The sequence below is a fragment of the Bos javanicus genome, chromosome 12 (genome assembly GCF_032452875.1).
Source record: "Bos javanicus breed banteng chromosome 12, ARS-OSU_banteng_1.0, whole genome shotgun sequence".
Lineage (NCBI taxonomy): Eukaryota > Metazoa > Chordata > Mammalia > Artiodactyla > Bovidae > Bos > Bos javanicus.
Window position 1 is genome coordinate 1,836,639 of NC_083879.1, and position 24,238 is coordinate 1,860,876.

The window sequence follows — 24,238 nt, forward strand, 5'->3', positions numbered from 1 at the left end:
AGTAGGATTGCTGGGTCATCTGGTGGTTTTATTCCTAGTTTTTTTAAGGAATATCCATACCATCTTCCATAGTGGCTGTATCAATTTACACCAGCAGTGCAAGAGGGCTTCCTTTTCTCCACACCCTCTCTAGCACTTATTGTTTGTAGACTTTTTGATGATGGTGATTCTGGCTGCTGAGAGGTAGTTTGATTTGCATTTCTCTAATAATGAGTGATGCTGAGCATCTTCTCATGTGTTTGTTAGCCATCTGTATGTCTTCCTTGGAGAAATGTCTGTTTAGGTCTTTTCCCCACTTTTTGATTAGCTTGTTTTCCTTGTATTAACTTGTATGAGCTGATTATATATCCTTGAAATTAATCCCTTGTCAGTTGTTTCATTTGCTATTATTTTCTCCCATTCTGAGGGTTGTCTTTTCACCTGAATCAGGTCCCACTTGTATCCTTTTGTTTTTATTTCCGTTACTCTAGGAGGTGGGTCATAGAGGATCTTGTTTTGATTTATGTCACTGAGTGTTCTGCCTTTGTTTTCCTCAGAGAGCTTTATAGTTTCTGGTCTTACATTTAGGTCTTTAATCTGTTTTGAGTTAATCTTTGTGTATGGTGTTCGGAAGTGTTCTAATTTCATTCTTTTACATGGAGCTGTACAGTTTTCCCAGCACCATTTATTGAAGAGGCTATCTTTGCCCCATTGTATATTCTTGCCTCCTTTGTCAAAATTAAGATACCCATAATTGCATGGGTTTATTTCTAGGCTTTCTATCTTGTTCCATTGGTCTATATTTCTGTTTTTGTGCCAGTACCATACTGTCTTGATGACTGTAGTTTTGTAGTGTAATCTGAAGTCATGAAGGTTGATTCCTCCAGCTCCATTCTTCTTTCTCAAGACTGCTTTGGCAATTCAGGATCTTTCATGTTTCCATATGAATTGTGAAATTTTTTGTTCTAGTTCTGTGAAAAATGCCATTGGTAATATGATAGGGATCACACTGAATCTGTAGATTGTGTTTGGTTAGTATAGTCATTTTCAAAATACTGATTCTTCCTACCCAGGAACATGGACTATCTCTCCATGTGTTTATTTTGTCTTTGATTTCTTTCAACAGTGGCTTATAATTTTCTGTGTACAGCTCTTTTGTCTCCTTAGGTAAGTTTATTCCTATTTAATTCTTTTTATTGCAATGGTGAATGGGATTGATTCCTTAATTTCTCTTTCTGACTTTTCATTGTTAGTATATAGAAATGCAAATGATTTTTGTGTATTGATTCTGTATCCTGCAGCATTGCTCAATCCACTGATTAGCTCTAGTAATTTTCTGATACTATCTTTAGGGTTTTCTGTGTATAGTATCATGTCATCTGCAAACAGTGAGAGCTTTACTTCTTTTCCAATCTGGATTCCTTTTCTTTCTTTTTCTTCTCTGATTGCTATAGCTAGGACTTCCAGAACTATGTTGAATAATAGTGGGGAAAGTGGGCACCCTTGTCTTGTTCCTGATCTTAGGGGGAATACTTTCAGTTTTTCACAATTGAGAACAATGTTTGCTGTAGGCTTATCATATATGGCCTTTACTATGTTGAGGTAGGTTCCTTCTATGCCCATTTTTTGAAGAGTTTTAATCATAAATAGATGCTGAATTTTGTCAAAGGCTTTTTCTGCATCCACTGAGATTATTGTATGGTTTTTATCTTTCAGTTTGTTAATATGGTGCATCACATTGATTGATTTGCATATGTTGAAGAATCTTTGCATCCCTGGAATAAACCAAACTTGATCATGGTATATGAGCTTTTTAATGTGTTGCTGAATTCTGTTTGCTAAAATTTTGCTGAGAAATTTTGCATGTATGTTCATCAGTGATATTGGCCTGTAGTTTTCTTTTTTGTGTGTTGTCCTTGTTGGTATCAGGGTGATGGTGGCCTTGCAGAATGAGTTTGGAAGTGTTCCTTCCTCTGAAATTTTTTGAAAGAGTTTTAGAAGGATAGGCATTAGCTTTTCTTGAAATGTTTGACAGAATTCTCCTGCAAAGTCATCTGGTCCTGGGCTTTTGCTTCTTGGGAGATTTTTGATCACAGCTTTAATTTCAGTGCTTGTAATTGGGTTGTTTATAATTTTTATTTCTTCCTGGTTCAGTCTTGGAAGATTGAACTTTTCTAAGAATCTGTCCATTTCTTCCAGATTATCCATTTTATTGCCATATAGTTGTTCAAAATAGTCTCTTATAATCCTTTGTATTTCTACATTGTCTATCATTTCTGGATTGTTGTAACCTCTCCTTTTTCATTTCTAATTTTGTTGATTTGATTCTTCTCTCTTTTTTTTCTTGATAAGTCTGGCTAAAGGTTTGTCAATTTTATCTTCTCAAAGAACCAGCTTTTAGTTTTATTAATCTTTACTATTGTTTCTTTCATTTCTTTTTCATTTATTTCTGCTCAGATCTTTATGATTTCTTTCCTTCTAACAATTATGGGAGGGTTTTGTTCTCCTTTTTCCAGTTGTTTTTGGTGTAAAGTTAGGTTGTCTATTCGATGTTTTTCTTGCTTCTTGAGGTAGCACTGCATTGCTATAAATGTCCCTCTTAGAACTGCTCTTGCTGTATCCCATAGGTTTTGAGTTGTTGTGTTTTCATTGTCATTTGTTTCTAGAAATTTTTTGATTTCTCTTTTGATTTCTTCAGTAACCTGTTGGTTAATTAGAAACATGTTGTTTAATCTCCATGTGTTTGTGTTTCTTACAGTTTTTTTTTTTTTTCTTGTAATTGATATCTAGTCTCATAGCATTGCGGTCAGAGAAGATGCTTGATACAATTACAATTTTCTTAAATTTACTGAGGTTTGATTTGTTACCCAAGAAATAGTATATCCTGGAGAATGTTTCATGTGCACTTGAGAAGAAGATGTATTCTGCATTGGAATGGAATGTCCTGAAGATATCAATGAGATCCATCTCATCTAATATATCATTTAAGACTTATTTTGTTTTGATGATCCTTGTTTCCTTATTTTGTTTTGATGATCTGTCCATTGGTGTGAGTGGGGTGTTAACGTCTCCTGTTATTATTGTGTTACTGTCAATTTCTCCTTTTACATCTGTTAGTGTTTGTCTTACGTACTGACGTGCTCCTATGCTGGGTGCACAGATATTTGTAATTGTTTTGTCTTCCTCTTGGATTGATCCCTTGATCATTATGTGATGTCCTTCCTTATGTCTTATAACATCCTTTATTTTAAGGTCTATTTTGTCTGATATGAGGATTGCTACTCCAGCTTTCTTTTGCTTCCCATTTGCACTGAATATATTTTTCAATCCTTTTATTTTCAGTCTTTATGTGTCTTTAGGTCTAAAGTGGGTTTCTTGTAAACAGCATATATATGGGTCTTATTTTTGTATCCATTCAGCCAGTCTGTGTCTTTTGGTTGGCACATTTAATCCATTTACATTCAAAGTAATTATTGATATATATGTTCCTATTGCCATTTTCTCAATTGTTTGGGGTGGATTTTGTAGATCTTTTTTCTTCTCTTGTATTTATTGACTATATAAGCTGGTTTAACATTTGTTGTAAAGCTGGTTTGGTGGTACTGAATTCTCTTAACTTTTGCTTGTCTGAAAAGCTTTTTATTTCTCCATCAATTTTGAATGTGACCCTTTCCGGGTACAGTAATCATGGTTGTACATTTTTCCCTTTCAGTACTTTAAATATATCCTGCCATTCCCTTCTGGCCTGTAGAGTTTCTACTGAAAGATCAGCGTAGGGGTTTCCCTTGTATGTTACTTGTTGCTTTTCCCATGATGCTTTTAATATTCTTACTTTGTGATTATCTTTGTTAGTTTGATTAGTATGTGTCCTGGAGTGTTTCTCCTTGGGTTTGTCCTCTATTGGACTCCTTTTGCCTCTTGGACTTGATTAACGATCTCCTTTTCCATGTTGGGGAAATTTTTAACTACGATCTCTTCAAAAATTTTCTCATACACTTTCTTTTTCTCTTCTTATTCTGGGACCCCTGTAATTCAAATATTGGTGCATTTGATATTGTCTCAGAGGTCTCTAGACTATCCTCAGTTCTTTTCATTCTTTTTACTTTATTCTGCTCTTCAGAAGTTATTTCCAACATTTTATCATCTAGCTCACTAATTTGTTCTTCTGCTTCAGATATTCTGGTATTGATTCCTTCTAGAGTATTTTTAATTTCAGTAATTGTGTTGTTTGTCTCTGTATGCTAATTCTTTAATACTTCTAGGTCTTTGTTAATTAATTCTTGCATTTTTTCCATTTTGTTTTCAAGGTTTTTGATCATTTTTACTATCATTATTCTGAATTCTTTTTCAGGTAGTTTGCTTATTTCCTCTTCATTTATTTGGACTTCTGTGTTTCTAGTTTGCTTCTTCATTTGTGTAGTAGTTCTCTTTTTATTTTATTTTTTTTAACTTGTTGTGATTGAGGTCTCCTTTTCCCAGGCTTCAAGGTTGAATTCTTTCTTCCTTTTGGTTTCCGCCCTCCTAAGGTTGTTCCAATGGTTTGTGAAAGTTTCCTATAGGGTGATATTTGTGCAGAGTTTTTGTTTCTTTTTCCTCTCATGGGCAAAGCTGAGTGAGGTGGTAATTCTGTCCGCTAATGATTGGGTTTGTATTTTTGTTTGTTGTTTAGATGAGGCATCCTGCACAGGGTGCTACTGGTGTTTGGGTGATGCCAGGTTTTGTATTCAAGTGGTTTCCTTTGTGTGAATACTCACTTTTTGATACTCCCTAAGATTAGTTCTCTGGTAGTCTCCGGTTTTGCAGTCAGTGCTCCCACTCCAAAGTCTCAAGGCTTGATCTCTGGCCAGGAACGAACATTTCACAAGTGGTTTGTTACGGCATTGAGATTAAAACAAATATCCAAAAATGAGAAACCAAAGATGAATCCCAGACAAATGGCAGCTATAAAATCAGACAAATAATAATTTAAAAAATGGAATATATTCATATACACCCATGTGCAAAGTCAATACAGTCCAACAAAAATAAAGTACAGTAGACTGACCTGGTGAACAAAGGAAATAAAAATTATATTTACCAGTTAAGAACAAAACTAACTAAAGCACAAACTGGAAAACAAAACTAAAGCAAGGTGCCAAGTGGGGAATAAAGCAATGAAAACAAAACTAACAAATATGTTGAGAGGAAAGGAAAGAAAGAAAAGAAAGAAAGAATAGATATGAAAAGTTAAATAAAGGTAAATGAAGAAGATTTATATACATTAAAGACTAACTGCAAGGTGAAAAGAAAAGCAAGAAAGGCAAACAAAGGAATAAATGTAGAAAAAATATAATAGGTTTAAAAAATTTTAAATTAAAAAAGAGATCAGGAAAAAAAAAAAAAAACAGACGATGAAAGAAAAAGGGGGAAAAAAAAAAAAGGAAAACTCCTCAGAACTGCAAAAGCCCAATGGAGAGGCAGAGATTTATCACAACAATAAAAAATGTGACTGAGAAAAACAAAAAAAAAGCTCAAAAGTTTAATTAGATTTCACAGTGCCAATAAAATTGACAACTGCAACAGAGGGGTAAAAAGAAGGGAAAAAAAGAAAAAAAAATCCAAAAGAATCTACAAAACAAGTCAAAACATAAGAAAAATAAATGTTTTCTTGAGTCACTGCTCAAGAGTTCTTTCCCTTGCAGGGAATTACAGTCCACCTCACCTCCCTAGCATGTCCTCCAACACTCTGCTGATCTCTGGACCTACTGTGGGGCAGCTCAGATTCTAATCTGGTCCTACTTCTGTGTGTTCTTGCTTGCAATGTCCACAAGTATCAGAACTAGTGCGATTTCTTTTGTGGGAGCTCTCAATGACCTTTTATAAAGACACAGAATCTGCCTAGCTGATCATGTAGATTTAATCTGCAGCTTGTAGAGCTGGTGGGAAGGTTTTAGGTCTTCTTCCTTAACCACACTGCCCCTGGGTTTCAATTGTGGTTTTATTTTCACCTGTGCATATGGGTCATCCACTGGGGTTTGCTCCAGAGGACTTGGGTTTGCCCCTGTGAAAGCCAAGTGTGGAGGTGGTGCAGCTGCTTGGGTCGCAGGGGTTCTGGCAGCACCAGGTACTCAAGGGGGTTGGCGGCTAGGGCAGCAGGAAATACAGAACTCTAGAAGGGTATTGCAACCAGTACTGGCCAATACGCTCCAGTATTCTTCGCTGGAGAACTCCCTGCTCCCTGACAGAGAAGCCTGGCAGGCCAGTCTATAGGGTCACAAACAGCCCAGACATGACAGAAGCGACCCTGCATGCATAGACACAAGACATTTTTTGCCTGTAGCAGCTCTGCTCCGTGACAGTTGAGCGTGAAGGTGGCTCAGCCGCTTGGCTTGTGGGGACCCTGGCAGCGCTAAGTGTGCAGGGACACAGACTGCCTCCACTGCAAGAGTTATGGCCCTGTCAGAGTCTTTTTTCAAGCCTCTTGTAGCTGGTGATCAGTAGGCCTCTTCGGCCAGTCTTTCTCTATAGCTCCAGCTGTTCAGGCACTTACAGGGCTCCCTTGCCTGGGGTCCTTCTCTGTTATTCGGCACGTCAGACACATAGAGAGGCCTCCCTGGCTGGGGTCTTACTCTGTAAATCAGTGTGCCAGGCACTTAAAGTGACACCCTGGGTCAGGTGCTACTCTATAGTTTGGCACATCAATCACTTAAAGGGCACCCCCGGTGGGGTCCTACTCTGTAGATCAATCCATCAGTCAGTTAAAGGAGCACCCTGAGTGGGGTCCTACTCTGTAGATCAATCCATCAGTCAGTTAAAGGAGCACTCTGGGTAGGGTCCTACACTGTAGATCAGCACATCAGTCAGTTAAAGTGGCACCTCGGGTAGGGTCCTACTCTGTAGATCAATCCATCAGTCAGTTAAAGGAGCACCCTGAGTGGGGTCCTACTTTGTAGATCAGCACATCAGTCACTTAAAGGGCACCCCGGGTGGGGTCCTACTCTGTAGATCAATCCATTAGTCAGTTAAAGGAGCACCCTGGGTGGGGTCCTACAATGTAGTTCAGTGCGTCAGGCGTTTGGTGGGCCAGCCTCTCTATTGTTCAGCTGCCAATGCTGGCATGTGGAGAAAGAGAGGCTATGGTGATGACTCCAGCCCCTACACATAACTCAGCAGTATCCCTTGCTTCCATGGCTGCCTGGCTTTCCTCCACAGGCATTTCCCACCACAATCTCCTCCCTCACATCCCCTCAATCTGTCTCTCTGCAGTCAACAGCAACCCTCACCCTGGCTGCTCCACAATCCCTAAACTCCAGCTGCCAGCAGCTGTGCCTTCCAGGGGACCTGCATCCCTGTCCATGTTAATGTATGGCCGAGGCAAGGACTGTTTGATCTCATTCCATTTAGGCTGTCACAGATCACCTGCCTCACTCTCAGCCTTAAATGTTTCTCCTCTGACTCAGACAAGTGCCCTGATGTGGAGATCGGACCCCTGCTTCAGTCCCCCCTCCCACTGAGGGCAGGTCCAGTCCTACTAACACTCCTGTTTTTCCCCCTAGTTCCTTCATCCTACTGAGTTTTGTGTGGTTCTATATATTCTTTTCTGTTGGTCAGGTACTCATGTCTGCTCTCAGCTGGTGTTCTGCATGCACTTCTGTGTCTGAAGGTGTATTCCTGATGTATCCGTGGAGAGAGATGTGCTCCACGTCCACCCACTCCTCTGCCATCTTGTTCTCCTCCTCTGACCATCCTATTTTAAACTGCACTCCCCGACCCCCCAACACCTCTGACCAACCAACATCTTCCTAACTGCCCATCCTACTTTACTTTTGCCCATGGCACTTATCAACTTCTAACCTACCATATAATTTACATACTTATTACTATGCCAATCTGTTTAGCTTACTAAAAGGTAAGCTTGATAAAGGCAGAAATCTTTTGTATATTTAATCATTGTTTAAACCAAGGCATTTAAGATAACTCCCTGGCATATTACATGTTCTCAAAAAAAAATTTATTGAGTGAAGGACTAAAGGAAGAAAGGAACGAGAAACATCACTTGGTCATCTGCAGTAGATTCCACCAAACCCACATTAAGTGGTTAAATAGATGAACATAAAATATCTTTCCAAGAAAATTACACTGTTATATAATTTTGCTTTTCAGACACTCATTAAGTATGAATATGTGTATACTCATCTATATAGAAAGATACATAGACATAAATATAATCTTCTACTGTAATATATGTAGGTTAGTCCCAGAATTGTCACTGGGTAACCTTGGGCACGTTCTTACAGTTTTGAGACTCCAATCAACTCTTACATATCAACTGAAAAGTTGAAACTCTGCTTTAGAAAACTATGATTCTTTATTTACAAATACTTATGGGAAAATAAAATGTGATCAATTATTACTTTAAAAAATTAAGCCTATTACCATATATTAACTACAGTCCAGTAAACAGACATAAAACAAAATTTTGGGAAGAAAGTTTGAGAAAAATGTAAATCAAAATAACACCTTTGTTACAATCATTAAGAAACTGACATAGTCTCAATATCCTCTTCTGAAACTCCATAATTTTAACAGTTTTGGGGAAAGGAATAAATACATTTTATGCTAACTGGATAAAATGAATTAATTTCAGAGATATTCAAGTAAATTTTAAACGTGCCTTAGACTAGATAAAACACTGAGGAATAGCAATAGTCACATTGAAGGCTTTTAGCAAAAGAAGGAGGAAAGCAAGGCAACCACTCCAGTATTCTTGCCTGGAGAATCCCCATGGACAGAGGAGCCTCGGGGGCTATAGTCCATGGAATCACAAAGAGTTAGACATGACTGAGAGACTAAGCATAGCACAGCAAAGGAATATTGAGCCTGGCAGGCTGCAGTCTATAGGGTCGCACAGAGTTGGACCTGACTGAAGTGACCTGACAACCTAACACTGTAACTGAGGCTGTGAAACTATAACTAGGGATCTCGGATCCTCTGCATTATTCCAGCACTGTTCCTTAGTTAGGATATGGCTGTGATCTTATGCTTACGATGTCTGACTTCTACCCTAGTTCAACATTAACTTAGCTTAGCTTGCTGAATGAAGAAAACTGTTGGTGCTTACTGAGACTGAAGATTAGTTGGTTGTTCTGTAAACCTTACCCTTGTTCCTTATTCTCCAGAAATAGTTAACCAAAGATTTATGACTTAGATAATGTTCCAATCACAAGACTTGATAGCTACTTGGAATTGCGCGATCAAGACAATCATCTCTGAAAATAGAAGACAGCCCCCTCCCTATGAGCACCGTAGCCCTTTCCTCTTTCCCCTATGTAATCTCCAAGCAAAATCTGGCAAGTTGGGAGCTGGCTTTTTGGAACATACTCCCACCTTTCTCCTCAGAATTGCCAGCCTCCTCAGTAAAGCCATATTTCCTTTTAACCAACACTCTCAGTATTGGATTATTGAATGATAAGCAGCTGAACAGGAATTCAGTAACAGTATCATTATCTGTGCCATGTAGTATCCTAACTGTTTTAAATATTAGCAATTTTAATTCTTACAGTAAACATATGAAGTGGGTACTACTGCTATCATCTTTTCATAGATAAATAAAATATGGTACAAAATTTAAGTAATCTATCCAAGTTCTCAACAGTATATGCTTCTAGGCTGTCTGATTCCAGAATCCTTGCTCTTGTCCCACTGGTATCATCTTTTCATAGATAGAAGAACATGGTATAAAATTTAAGTAATCTACCCAATGATGCTGAAGCTGAAACTCCAGTACTTTGGCCACCTCAAAGAGTTGACTCATTGGAAAAGACTCTGATGTTGGGAGGGATTGGGGGCAGGAGGAGAAGGGGACGACAGAGGATGAGATGGCTGGATGGCATCACCGAATCGATGGACATGAGTTTGAGTGAACTCCAGGAGTTGGTGATGGACAGGGAGGCCTGGCTTGCTGCAATTCATGGGGTCGCAAAAGTCGGACACGACTGAGCGACTAACTGAACTGAACTGATCCAAGTTCTCAGCAGTATATGCTTCTAGGTTGCCAGATTCTAGAATTTGTGCTCTTGTCCACCTATCATAAACAGATAGTAGAATGACACTGTGGGAAGAACTACCAAAATTCAAGAAATCCCCGCTTAAATTTTGAATTTAAATAGGAAAAAAATTGTTAGCTAAGGTTTATTGCTGGTTTTGAATAAAGAAATTTATTTCAATATCACTGGTTAAGAAAATTCTGTTTAAGCAACCAACTAATTCATGAACTAAAATTTCTTTTCAAAAGCTACAAATCAATAAATAGAGAACCAACCTATTTCAAATAAGTAAGAAATTAAAAATAATGAAAAGAAAACCTTTTGTCTAACAATAGTAAATAAGAGAGGGTATGTACAAATGCAAAGATAAAAATTGTTTTTTATTATACATTATTTTTAAGAATGAAAACTGACAAAATTGTTAATCCTGAGCCATTGATTTACCTTCTAATTTTTACCTGAACCCCTCCAAGGTTTCTATTGTAGGAGAAAACTTTCTTCAGAAAGTATCATCTATCCCAACTAATAATAGGAACCCCTCTGCCATTAAAAAAAAAATTTGTTGTGTTCAGTAGTAAACTGTTAAGAAAAAAAGAAAGAGGGAGAAAAGAAGGGTGGTTTGTCAGCAAAAGCAACTTAATGGAATTGTTAAAGAGACTTGGAAAGAAATGTTTACAAGTAAAATGGTGTAAGCTTAAGACTCCACAAGATACCAGGACATTCTCTACTGATAGAATATGGAAAAATAATGTCAAAAGTTTGTTCAATTAGTTACTTTATGTGAAAAGACAATAATGATTGTGAGTAATCTAAATAGAACATAAAGGCAAGGAATAAGAGAAATTTGCAATGATTTATTTTCTTACTTCTTTGCTCTTTGCAACTTCTGCAATAGCAGCAGTCCTTTGCTTTTCAAATTCATCATTGTCATTTGGAGGTTTGACAGGCATTGTCACTTGTAATGTCTTTCTTCGATCAAGTTCTCTGCTATCCACTTGGATATGAGACACACACTTCTGGTAATAATAAATAAAAACAAAATGCTTCAGTAATATCAGAAGAAATTCAACTTTTTGTAAGAACGTATATATCTTCAAAAGAAATATCTGAATCACAACAAGTAAGAGCCCATAAAAATATAATTCTAACTAAGTGAAGTAACTTTAACTGTAACTAGTAAATGAAAGCTACACTAAATATAGCCATCTAAAAGGGGGGAGCATATTTAAAACATTCATTAAACCAAAAGCTCTAAGTTTCATTTTAGGATGATGATTTAAAATAATTTAAAATTTCAAACAGTCTAGACTATTGCACAAGAAGAAAATTTGGTTTTTTATTAAGAGCTGATTTCCACATTATGCCACAACATCCATGAGGGTTAAGTAGTATAGTTACTTTTACATATAGAAAGATGTCTTTCAACTTATAAACCAAATCAAGAGCTAAAAACATACCCTCTCCCCCAATCAGGCTGCAAAGTTGTGGGATTTTAGTCTCTTGAGACAAATGAAGAAAGCCCTCAAAGTCTAAAAATAAGCCCTGAATTCAATTCTCCCTTTTAATCCTAGCAGCAAAACTCCTATAAAATGAACATTTTTCACCTCAGCAATTTTAATTAGGAATGAAAATATGTTTTCAAATAAATGTGTTATGGAAATACAGATGTTCAATAATATACATATAAAATAGCTGATTCCAACACACAGCCAGCATACTCTGTCTTTAACCAATGTACAAGGCTAAGATGCTGAAGAAGAGATTTTCACAATGGACTTCATAAACAAATAACATTACTGAAGCTGTAACTTTTAACATATTTCCTAATTTCAAAATGGATAGTTACTTTTATATATAGAAAGATGTCTTTCAACTTATAAACCACATCAAAAGCTAAAAATATACTCTCTCCCTCAGTCAGGCTGCAAAGTTGTGGGATTTTAGTCTCTTGAGACAAATTTCAGTAAATCCTAAAGGAAATCAGTCCTAAATATTCATTGGAAGGACTGATGCTGAAGCTGAAACCCCAATACTCTGGCCACCTAATGCAAAGAACTGACTCATTGGAAAAGACCCTGATGCTGGGAAAGATTGAAGGCGGGAGGAGAAGGGGACAACGGAGATGAGATGGTTGGATGGCATCACTGACTTGAGGGACACGAGTCTGAGCAAGCTCCAGGAGTTGGTAATGGACAGGGAAGCCTGCCATGCTGCAGATCATGGGGTCGCAAAGCGTCGGTCACAACTGAGTGACTGAACTGAACTCCAAAAATAAAAAACCTCTATATACTTCAAATTCTTGAAAATAATTAAATTATAAGGCTCTGTTAGTAATTTATGAAAGAAATATTATCCCTAAAATGTTTATGAGGAAAGAAAATTTTTAAAAATAGTAGTTATTATTTTCAAATATAAGTTAATAGAATGTTTTCATTTTGGGATTTTTCACTATAGAAATGAGAATATCATCAGCATGGATCATGCCTCCTTTTATACTGAATTTCACATGTTCTTAAGCACAATAAAAAATGGCATATGTTTTTAAATACTTTCAAAATAGCCATGATGCAAGCATGAATTACTTAATTTTGAGTTGATCCTCTAAAAAAGGGTTTTGAAGAGGATGCCATTCAACTGATTCTGCTCATTTATTTCCTGATCAACTAGATATGTTTCTCATACCAAATTTTTTAAAATTGTTACTGAGATGTAGGTCTCTGTTTCCTAGCTGCTGTGTTCACAACTTATCTTCACTTTTGAGTCAGCACTCTTGAAGGAAAATAAAGCTCAAATGCAAGGCAGGTCACCAAGAGCTAAATTTTAGTAGCATCATATGATGCAAGCAGTCAGAGTGGTTGATTACTCTTGGATTCTTCAGATATAAAGCAGGGACAAGCTAAGAGAGATTGTTTTGAATGCAATGTGATGTTTAGCACAACCAGAAAGACAAGATACTGGCCAGCTGAGGAGCTACCTTGAGGTAACATTCTGCAGCAAGGTGGTTGAAAATTAGGAAATAATTAGGAAATAAAAATGTTTCACTTATGTGAGAAAAAGATCAGGGATGCCTTAGTTGAAAAGGAAAATACCAACTGGAAATAAAATTAAGTCTTTGACTAAGATGGGTCTTTGGATGAAGGCAGAAGAACAGAGTCTTGGAAGGGACATCTGGGAGAGTAGGTTCTCCTAAAGTGCAATGATGCCCTTCCTTGTTCCAATTTTTTTGTCTCTTATCAATTCTCTTGTTGATGCTTTTATTTTTCCTCCCTCTTTTTTTTAATGAACAAAGTGAGAAATTATAGCATATTTTTGTCTTCTTACATTTGCATTTTCGCTCTCTGAAAAAACAAAAGCCCCCACCATCTTATCTTAGTCTTAAATTGACATCTGGTGTGTCTCTTAGTTCTTTGAATCTTTGGGTTAACAGCATTTCAGAAAAGAGTTAATTAAAATAAAGGGGAAAAAACATAATTAACAATTTCTTATAATTAATATATTTCCACATAACTCCTATGACCACTGAGTGAAGAGGTCAGCGCAAAACTGAACACAACATGAATATAAATGAAAAATACTTTTATATACTTTTTGATGATTAAAATTCATCTGCCAAAATGAAAGTCATTACCTGTCCAAAAGGCACAAAAGGAGGTGGTCCACCTTCGGTTCCAATATTGCTTCTATTGTGTTTTGACAAGCTCTGTGAGAAAAATGAGTTATAAAACAGATTTAGACATTAAAAATATATTTAACTTATGCACAAGAAATCCAATTATTTTAGTAGATTCCTAAAACAGAAAAAAAAGCCTATTAATTATTTTAAACTATATAAAACATATGCAGAGTTCAAGATAATAGCAAAGAGAGATAAGAAGGCCTTCTTCAGTGAACAATGCAAAGAAATAGAGGAAAACAACAGAATGGCAAAGACTACAGATCTCTTCAAGAAAATTGGTGCTATCAAAGGAACATTTCATGCAGGGATAAGCACCATAAAGGACAGAAACTGTAAGGACCTAACAGAAGCAGAAGAGATTAAGAAGAGGTGGCAAGAATGCACAGAAAAACTATATAAAAAAGGTATTAATGACCTGGATAAGGACAATGGTGTGATGACTCACCTAGAGCCAGACATCCTGTGTGTGAAGTCAAGTGGGCCTGAAGTAGCATTACTATGAACAAAACTAGAGGAGGTGATAGAATTATAGCTGAGATATTTATAATTCTAAAAGATGATGCTGTTAAAGTATCAATATGTCAGCAAATGTGGAAAACTCAGCAGTGGCCACAGGACTGGAAAAGGTCAGTTTTCATTCCAATCCCAAAGAAAGGGGATGCCAAAGAATATTCAAAGTGAAAGTGAAAGTTAAGTTGCTCAGTTGTGTCCGACTCTTTGCGACCCCATGGACTGTAGCCCACCAGGCTTCTCCATCCATGGGATTCTCCAGGCAAGAATACTGGCATGGGTCGCCACTTCCTTCTCCAGGGGATGTTCCCGATCCAGGGATTGAACCCAGGTCTCCCGCATTAGAGGTGGACGCTTTAACCTCTGAGCCACCAGGGAAGAATATTCAAACTAACAATTGCACTCATTTCACATGCTAGCAAAGTAATGCTCAAAATTCTCTAAGCTAGACTTCAATAATATGTAAACTGAGAACTTCCAGATGTTCAAGCTGGATTTAGAAAAGGCAGAGGAATCAGAGATCAAAGTGCCAACATCTGCTGTATCATAGAAAAAGCAATTCCAGAAAAATATCTGCTTCATTGACTATGCCTTTGACTGTGCAGATCAGAACAAACTGTGGAAAATTCTTAAGAGATGGGAATACCAGACCATTCTACCTGTCTCCTGAGAAATCTGTATACAGGTCAAGAAGCAACTGTTAGAACCAGACATGGAGCAACAGACTGGTTCAAAATTGGGAAAAGAGTACAATAAGGCTGTATACTGTCACCCTGCTTATTTAACTTATGCAAAGTACATCATCAAAAATGCTGGGCTGGATGAATCAAAAGCTGGAATCAAGATTGCCAGGAGAAATATAGCAACCTCAGGTATGCAGATGATGCCACCCTAATGGCAGAAACTGAAGAGGAACTAAAGAGGCTCTTGATGAGGGTGAAAGAGGAGAGTGAAAAAGCTGGCTTAAAATTCAACATTCAAAAAACTAAGATCATGATATCCAGTCCCACCACTTCATGGCAAACAGAAAGAGAGAAAGTAGAAGAAGTTACAGATTTTATTTGTTTTATTTCATTTCTTGGGCTCTAAAATCACTGCAGATGGTGACTGCAGCCATGAAATCAAAAGATGCTGTTCCTTAGAAAGAAAGCCATGACAAACCTAGACAGTGTATTAAAAAGCAGACGCATCATTTTGCCAACAAAAGTCCATATAGTCAAAGCTACGGTTTTTCCAGTAGTCATGTATGGATGTGAGTTGGACCATAAAAGAAAGTTGAGCATGAAAGAATTAATGCTTTTGAACTGCAGTGCTACAGAAGACTTTTGAGAGTCCCTTGGACTGCAATGACATCTAATTAGTCAATCCTAAAGAAAATTAACCCTGAATATTCATTGTAAGGACTGATACTTAAGCTGAAACTCCAATATGTTGGCCACCTGATGTAAAGAGCCAACTCACTGGAAAAGACTCTGATGCTGGAAAAGATTGAAGGCAAAATAGGAAAGGGGGTGGCCTAGAATGAGATGGTTGGATGGCATCACTGACTCAATGGACATGAGTTTCAACAAACTCCAAGAGACAGTGAAGGATAGGGGAGGCAGGTTTACTGCAGTCAATGGTGTCACAAATAATCAGACAGGACTAAAAGTCCCTGCATTATATAAAGTATATTTTGCATTTTATGTCAGTTATATTAAAAAGCACTAAGACTAAAGGCAACAATAATATTCAGTTTAACTAAAGAACAATTTAAACTGTATATGAATATCTTATTTCTTGATAAACTGTATTTAAGATGTTAACCTAGTAAAAAAAAAAACCGCACACACACAAATGCATGAAATAATTGAGAGGTCCTTTCCCTAGTTTTAATTTAGATATTAAAAAAAAAGACCAGCCAAAGCCAAAAAATCAAGTTCATTTTATGCTATGACTTTCTTATAGTTCACATAAGCTGCCAATAATACCATTTTCCAATACACATTATATAGTAAAAAGCATATTACAGGATTTCTACTTTCCATCCTGATGAATATATAAGAGTCAAGACTTAAATCTCCCTCTACAACTAGGAATATGGACAACATATAAGAAACAAATGTTTTATGACACATGGCAAGAAGTAATGTAGGACTGTAAGTCCAAAGAGAAGGAGAAAAAATAACAGGTGAGCTCTGCCTTTCTGTTTGAGACATGATGCAGACAGAGAGCACAGAAAGTTACGTTGGGAAAATCAGTCTCATAGCTCAAGGTGGACTGAAATAATTCAAGCCCTGGGGCAGAGGCTTGAAAAAGAGAGTCCCGTAAGGAAAAAATGTTTCAGAAACCTGCACAGGACCTCCCGTAAGTCACTGCTGAGAACTAGGCTGAGCAAAAAACAACTGTAAGTTACAGGTTTCCATTTATACTAGAATCAAACAGAATAAAACATTTAGGGATACACTTAAACAAAGAAGAAGAAGTTCTATGCAATTAAAATTACAAAAGATTGCTAAAAGAAATTAAAGAAGATACCAATAAATGAAAAAGATGAGAGGGTCATGACTTGGAAGATTTAATGTTAAGATATTAGTACTATTCAAATAGATCTAGAGGTTCACTGTAATTCCTATTAAAATCCTAAGAATATTTTTCAAAGAAATGGAAAAATCCACACTAGAATTCACATGGGATCTCAAGGGACCCTGAATAGTCAAAATAATCCTGAAAAAAGCTCATAGTTTTCAATTACAAAACTTACTAAAAAGTTATAGGAATCAAAACAGTGGCAATAAGACAGACTAACCGAATAAAGAACCCAGAAATAGATTCTTGCGTGCATTTTGTTGTTGTTCAGATGCTCAGTTGTGTCCAACTATTTGCAACCCCATGGACTGCAGCACGCCAGGCTTCCCTGTCCTTCACTATCTCCTGGAGTTTGCTCAAATCATGTTCGTTGAATTGATGATGCCATCCAACCATCTCATCCTCTGTCGCCCCCTTTTCCTCCTGCCTTCAATCTTTCCCAGCATCAGGGTCTTTTCCAAGGAGTTGGCTCTTCACATAAGGTAGCCAAAGTACTGGAGCTTCAGCTTCAGGATCAGTCCTTCCAAGGAATATTCAGGGCTTATTTTCTTTAGGATTGACTGGTTTGATCTCCATGCTGTTCAAGTCAAGTGATTTTTCATCAAGTCAAGTGATGAAGGTGATAAGGTCATTTATTAGGGAAAGGAGAGTCTCTTCAACAAATGGTGCTGGGAAAATTGGATATCCACATGGAAAAGAATGAAGTTTTACCCTTTACTTACACCATGTTTAAGAATTAGTTAAAAATGGATCAAACACTTAAATTTAAGAGCCAAAGAGGTAAACCCATTAAACTTCCACAAGAAAACCCCACTGCTTCCAAAATTAACTCTATGGTTTATGATTTTTATGTGTACATTTGATTTCTATGGGTATCACCTGCCAGATGCTCAAGTAATTTGAACACTCCATGATTTCTCCATCACTATGGTTACCAAAATCAAAAAAATACAAAACCAAAGAGAACTATTATCATATTAAGATGTTTTTCAAACATTTTCATGTAAATTTCTACTGCCCTCTAAAAAGAAATACTAGGGCTATTTTTTTTTTTTTTCCAAAAGTCTTTAGAAAGAAATAATAGGGATTCCCTGGTAGCTCAGTTGGTAAAGAATCCGCCTGGAATGCAGGGAACCCTGGTTCAATTCCTGGGTCAGGAAGATCCCCCGGAGGAAAGCATGGCAATCCACTCCAGTTCTTGCCTAGAGAATCCATGGACAGAGAAACCCATGGACAGAGAAACCTGGCAGGCTACAGTCCACGTGGTCACAAAGAGTCGGATATGACTAAGTGACTAAGCACAGCACAAAAAGAAATACTAGCATGGCTCTCAGAAAACAAAGTGCAAAAACATATAATAAAACATTACAAGGATAATTGTCAAACTACCACTGATCCATGCATATATGTGTATGTGTGTGTGTGAGAGAGTATATGTGTTTGTATGTGTGTGTTTGCATGTTGGAGATGAGCAATTTCTGAGGAATGCTTGATCTACTTTTCAATCAGTGAGGTAGGTTGGTGCAAAAGTAACTGAAGTTTTCCACTGATCAACTTTGCCATTTGATATTGGAATACATGCTTAATTATTAATAGTTTTGGCTGGGTTGTTTGTCTGACTTGAGAACATATTAACATATTAACACACTTTAAAAAAAATCTCTTAAGGATACAATATATCAACTTATAAAAGGAAAAGATAACAAGAAATGGGTGAGATTTTTCTAGGAAACTCACAGTTCATAAACTTGGCTATTTATATGAAACTATCAAATCACTTTTTTTATTACATGTCAGACTCAGGGCCATCACTCTGGAGATACAGGAAGGCTCAGATCCATCAATCATAAAATAAGTTTAACAGTTCTTAAAGCCTATTTTCTGATCCATATGGGCATAACACTCTCTTATAAGACTGCTAGGTGGATTACATAATATACAGATACAAGAGTCCAGCACAAGGCATACACACTGTTCAACAGATATTTGTAGAACTGAATAAAAATAACAAAAACAGGAATTCTGACCTCAAAAAGCTTACAGTCAAAGGAGATAAGGAGTAAATATAATTTTATTGCTAGGTATAAAAATAATATGCTTCTTCATATCATGAATAAAGTATTCTAAGAATTCAATAAAGGAACAAATATTTCACTATGTGAAAAAACAAGCATTTTGAGTTTAAAAGTATGGTCGATTCATGTTGATGTATGGCAAAAATCATCACAATATTGTAAAGTAATTATCATCAAATAAAATAATTAATTTTAAAAAATAAATAAATAAAACCAAAATAAAAAAAGGCATGGGGACAGTATGGGCATGTGTGAATTAGGAGAGAAACTGGGACTACCCTGGTGATCCAGTGGTTAAGACTGCCATTCCAATTCAGGGGCCAAGGGTTCAATTCCTGGTTGAGAAACTAAGATCTCACATGCCACACATTACAGCCAAAAAATAAAAATAAATAAAATAAGAATAATAAAATAATTTTAAAAAATAAAAGAGACACTAAAATTATCCTAAAATTGGGAAAATCTTTCTTCTTTTTCAAAAGAACAACCGAGAAAAGCCTAGAGAATGGAAGAGTAAGTAGTTTCATTTAGCGAAAACAAAACCTATGTGAAAAAAATTAAGAAAGCTGAAAAGATAAACTAGAACTAGGGCTAGATTATGAATGATCTTGAATCCCCGACTAAGGTATGTGAAATAAAAGTAGGATGTAGCATTGCTCTGAGTTATGTTAAAGACACTCTGGCAGAGTACAATAAATTAGAAGATAGAAAAAGGATATGTGGTAAAACCAGCTAAAAGGCTACTACAAATAGCCCAGGCCAGAGACTTAAACTACAGTAATATCAATGGAACCTGAGAGCAAGACACTGATGAGAGATCTGACTGCAGTTGAGCAACAGAACTGGTGGCTAGAAGCAAAGTAGGACAATTATTAGATAACATAGATGACTAGGAGGATGAAGATTCTGTTAACATAAATGGTGAAAACATCAACTAATGTGACTAGAAAGTCAAATCCAACAAGAATCCTTTCATTATAGTGAAATTCTAATTTGCTTTCACTTGTATCTATGTGTGTTTATAGATAAGAGAAATACACGTTATTCATATATATGCACAAACACTTGTTTTCTGCAGAAAGAATTAAGCACAGGTATATTATATATAGGGCTTCCTTGGTGGTTCAGTGGTAAAGAATCTGCCCACCAATGTGGATTTGTTCCCTAGGTCGGGAAGATCCCCCAGAGAAGAAAATGGCGACCCACATCAGTATTCTTGCCTGGGAAATCTCATGGACAGAGGAGTCTGGCAAGTTATAGTCCATGGGGGTCACAAAAGAGTTGAACATGACTTGGTGACTAGACAAAAACAATATTACACATAGCTTATAACTGGTATCCTAGCAGTTTTAAAAACTTGTCAGTAAAGACTGACTTATAAAATATGTAATAAAATATAACAAATATTGAAAAAAGGCATCTGTTTTAGAAGAACAATATGCTTAAACAAAGGTAGATAATTTCTATACAGATCACTCTATTCCACTCTATTCAATTCTGGCATAAAGAAATAATTTTACTATTCATTATAGGGTGATCCTTTAAAAGAAAGACTATACAAAAAGAGTGTAATATTTTAAAAGTTCAAACCGTTCTTCTTAATCTACACTTACTCTCTGTAACTCCCATTTCTCGATAAGGTGTTCTACTTCACCGCCAAGAACTGTGGTGTTAGAGTCATTCAGGAGCAGGAATCCATTCTTTATGTCCACAGCACCTGAGAGTTTAACTTTAGTTCCAGGTGGTGTGTTTAGGCTAAAGCAAAGGAAAAAAAAAGAGTTAAAACACATTTAAGCTCCTTCCCCAAACTAGAATTCAGTCCCATAATACAACCTAGTAAAATTCTTCAAAATGTACTAATGTGAAAACTATTTTTCAGATGATGGGCTATATAGTGTGAAAAGGTCATCAGGGAGAAATCAGAAGACCAGGTACAAGACTGTCATTTTCTACCTTAATTTTCTACATGTAAAAATATATGGATAATAGAAATCATAGCTCATGAACTTAAAGATAAAGAAAACAAAAGATGTGAAAGTACTTCCTTGACTCTATTACATTGTATAAATGTAAGATTTGATCTTTTTTCCCCTGAGCTTTACAACCTCATTTTTTTTAAGGTGTTTAAAAGAAGCCTTTTATTAACCACAAATAACTTTTAATACATTATCAATACAAATAGGAAAATGTCTTTTAATGAATATTATATACCAAAAATCTGAAGGTTTTTCTTCATAATGGCACAATAAAAAGAATCAAATTTGAAGGAGAAGTACAAAGCAAAATTTTGCAAACACCACTGTCATTTACTAATAACAGTTGAATTATAGTCTAAATTTACTACATCACCTGGGGAGGAAGGGCAACCATTTTTAATAGAGAGAATTTCTAAACTCTTATTAGCACCATTCAAAGCTTATTATCAGTTGTTTATCTACAAACTAACAGGTCAGTTCAGTTCAGTCACTCAGTCATGTCCTACTCTTTGCGACCCCATGAACTGCAGCATGCCAGGCCTGCCTGACCATCACCAACTCCCAGAGTTACCCTAACTAACAGGTCAGGTAAAGCTTTAAAGCAAGTTTTCAGTGCAATGTTTACAGCTCTTTCTTTTAAGATACTTGGAGTCTATGATCTCAAAGGATGTTAAACAATTCTGCCTTGATAATTACAAGGTGTTAACATGTGAAGAGAAATGTGTAATGAAAAGAATTTTCCATTTTTCCAAACCTCATTTTATACTGTGTTAAAAAATTAAATTCCAATACAAAAGAGATAACAAATCTGTAAGAAACCGAGACCTTTAACATCTATATAAACTACTGTAATCCTAAAACAATGCTCTTTTTGTTAACCATCCAGTTAAAGATCAAATAAGAGTTATTTACTCTAAAGCATACTGACTTCAAAAGGATTTTTCCATAATAGGTTAACATTATTAGATTTGGGACAAACATTATCATACCATGACCCATTTTACAAAAACCAGAGAAAAAACTGTTTATCCTTCTACCAGTCTTTTTCAGTAAAGGAAAAAATGAAAGAAATCCATTTCATCACATAGGTTTGTCCTAAAGTAAAAGCATATATACTAAGCCCCACTGCATCTCTTCAAACATAGCAGCAAGGGGTAAAGAACTGCAAAGAGGAATAAAGACAGTCCTAAAGCACTTAAGATAAATTAGAAAATCATGCTGAGAGGCTTTCACACTGTCACATTTTTAAAAATTTATAAAATTCACCATGTGGAATGTGTGTGTGCATACTAAGTCACTTCAGTCATTTCTGACTCTTTGCAACCCTTTAGACTGTAGCCTGCCAGGCTCCTCTGTCCATGGGATGCTCCAAGCAAGAATACTGGAATGGGTGATAGTGCAAAAGCAAATCAATTGGTGGGGGGATGGGGGGAGCATGGGAGGTGGTTCAGGATGGGAAGACACATGTTACTCCCCAAGATGGGGAGCTCCCTTGGCTGATTCATGTCAATGTATTGCAAAAACTACCACAATATTGTAAAGTAATTATCCTCCAATTAAAATAAATTAACTTTTTTTAAAAGCAAATCAATGAAAGCATTGGTATCGCTGGTTTATTTTGAAGAAAAATGGTTGATAAAATGGTCATTAACAAGAAGACACAGAATATGCCTATTTTTAAGGTTTCAAAAATCCCATACAGAGTAAATCATTATTTGGTAAAAATTATCCTAAAATTATCCTGAGGACCCCATGCTTAATCATTCTTAGTCACTTTATGTAACTTAACAAAACAAATGGTCATGGACAGCCTTGCCTAACTTAACTCTTAAGTAGAGAGCTATATGGTAATATGGAGAAGGCAATGGCACCCCACTCCAGTACTCTTGCCTGGAAAATCCCATGGACAGAGGAGCCTGGTAGGCTACAGTCCATGGGGTCGCTAAGAGTCGAGCACGACTGAGTGACTTCAGTTTCACTTTTCACTTTCATGCATTGGAGAAGGAAATGGCACCCCACTCCAGTATTCTTACCTGGAGAATCCCATGGATGGAGGAGCCTGGTAGGCTGCCGTCTATGGGGTCACACAGAGTCGGACACGACTGAAGCAACTTAGCAACAGCATATGGTAGTAAATGTAGGAAACTTTGCACAATGCCTATCAAACTTCAAAATCAGCAACAACTGAATACAGATACACTAAGTGAAGTTTTTCCCAGTTCCAGGTAAAGAGCAGATACAGATTTTCTAACTCTATAGTCATCATTTAGGGATAAATTTTAAAAAATAAGCACCAAGAATACCAAGGTGCCCTACTCTTAACCTATAAAGAAATTATTAATGAATTACAATATTTACATAAAATCAATGAGTTCTTTAGAGCCATTTTTAGCCAATAATTTCTAACATATTGATAAAATTGGAAAGTGTAATGAAAATGTAAAAATCACAAATTAGCAATATAAGAAACTACACAAGACCTTAAAAAGTAGGAAGCAAATTACAGGGGCATTTTCATTATGATAATATATTTTTAAAACCAAAAGCTAATGTGAAAGCAGATAATGAGTTATCTTTATGTAAAATGACTGTACCTTTCCAAACTCTTTCTCTAATAGGTTAAGAGGGAAAAGATAGTGAATTTTCTGAAGTCAAACATACAATCTCACTAGGATAATTGAGAAAGAGTTATAGTCACTGAATTACAATTCTATTCCCACAAAAGAATAAACGGGTGCTAAAACTTTAATAAAATTTTTATTATATCACCTTCAGGGTCATAACTTACTCAGAGAGCATATTGCAATTTAACTAATACTTGATTGGCACTCCAAAGTTCCTTTATTCTCTCTCTTCATTTAAATAAAAAAAAAAAAAAAAAACTACAGGAAGAAGTGAGGCTAGAGATACGATAGATGAGTAGAAAGAAGCACCCCCAGAGAAATGCGATGCCCAGTGGTGAAAACACATTCTATACCAACTCCTGGTTTATCCTCCCTAGTGAGTTACAACCACTAACCACCAAACTTATTTTGAAAATAGTTTCCCAACTTGTTCACATGGAAGAACACTTCTGTAAGCTATTGTTTCTACAGAACCAAAAGTAGTCATGCTGTTTCAATGATGAGCAAATGAGAAAGAAGCAACACTTTTTCTCAATTGTCAAAATGTAATAAATTCAACAAAAGAAAATGGTGAACAGCATAAGAGACCCTCTTCTCTGGGCTGATCTTGTGCTTTCATTTACCACAGAAAAATATACAGCAGTAAAATGAGAGAATGAGCCATTACATAGCAAGTCTTCCTACCCAGTCATTTGTGAACTCCTGAGTTCACTAAATGTGTCAAAGGAGGAAAGCCTGTATTTCCATAAAAGTAGGAATCATTCTACTCTTCAAAGAAAAGACAACATAATCACAAAGTCAATAT

General features: G+C 36.4%; 1 protein-coding gene across 2 annotated transcripts in view; it reads right to left on the minus strand.

Annotated features, from left to right (window-relative positions):
- TDRD3 (tudor domain containing 3) overlaps positions 1–24,238 on the minus strand; it is a 220,924-nt gene that overhangs the window by 89,943 nt on the left and 106,743 nt on the right. For both annotated transcript variants that reach the window (XM_061434427.1, XM_061434428.1), the window contains 3 exons: positions 20,447–20,588; positions 13,633–13,704; positions 10,871–11,020 (listed from right to left, as the gene is read on the minus strand). In XM_061434427.1, the coding sequence (XP_061290411.1) occupies positions 10,871–11,020; positions 13,633–13,704; positions 20,447–20,588 (364 nt within the window). The remainder of the gene's footprint in view (positions 1–10,870; positions 11,021–13,632; positions 13,705–20,446; positions 20,589–24,238) is intronic.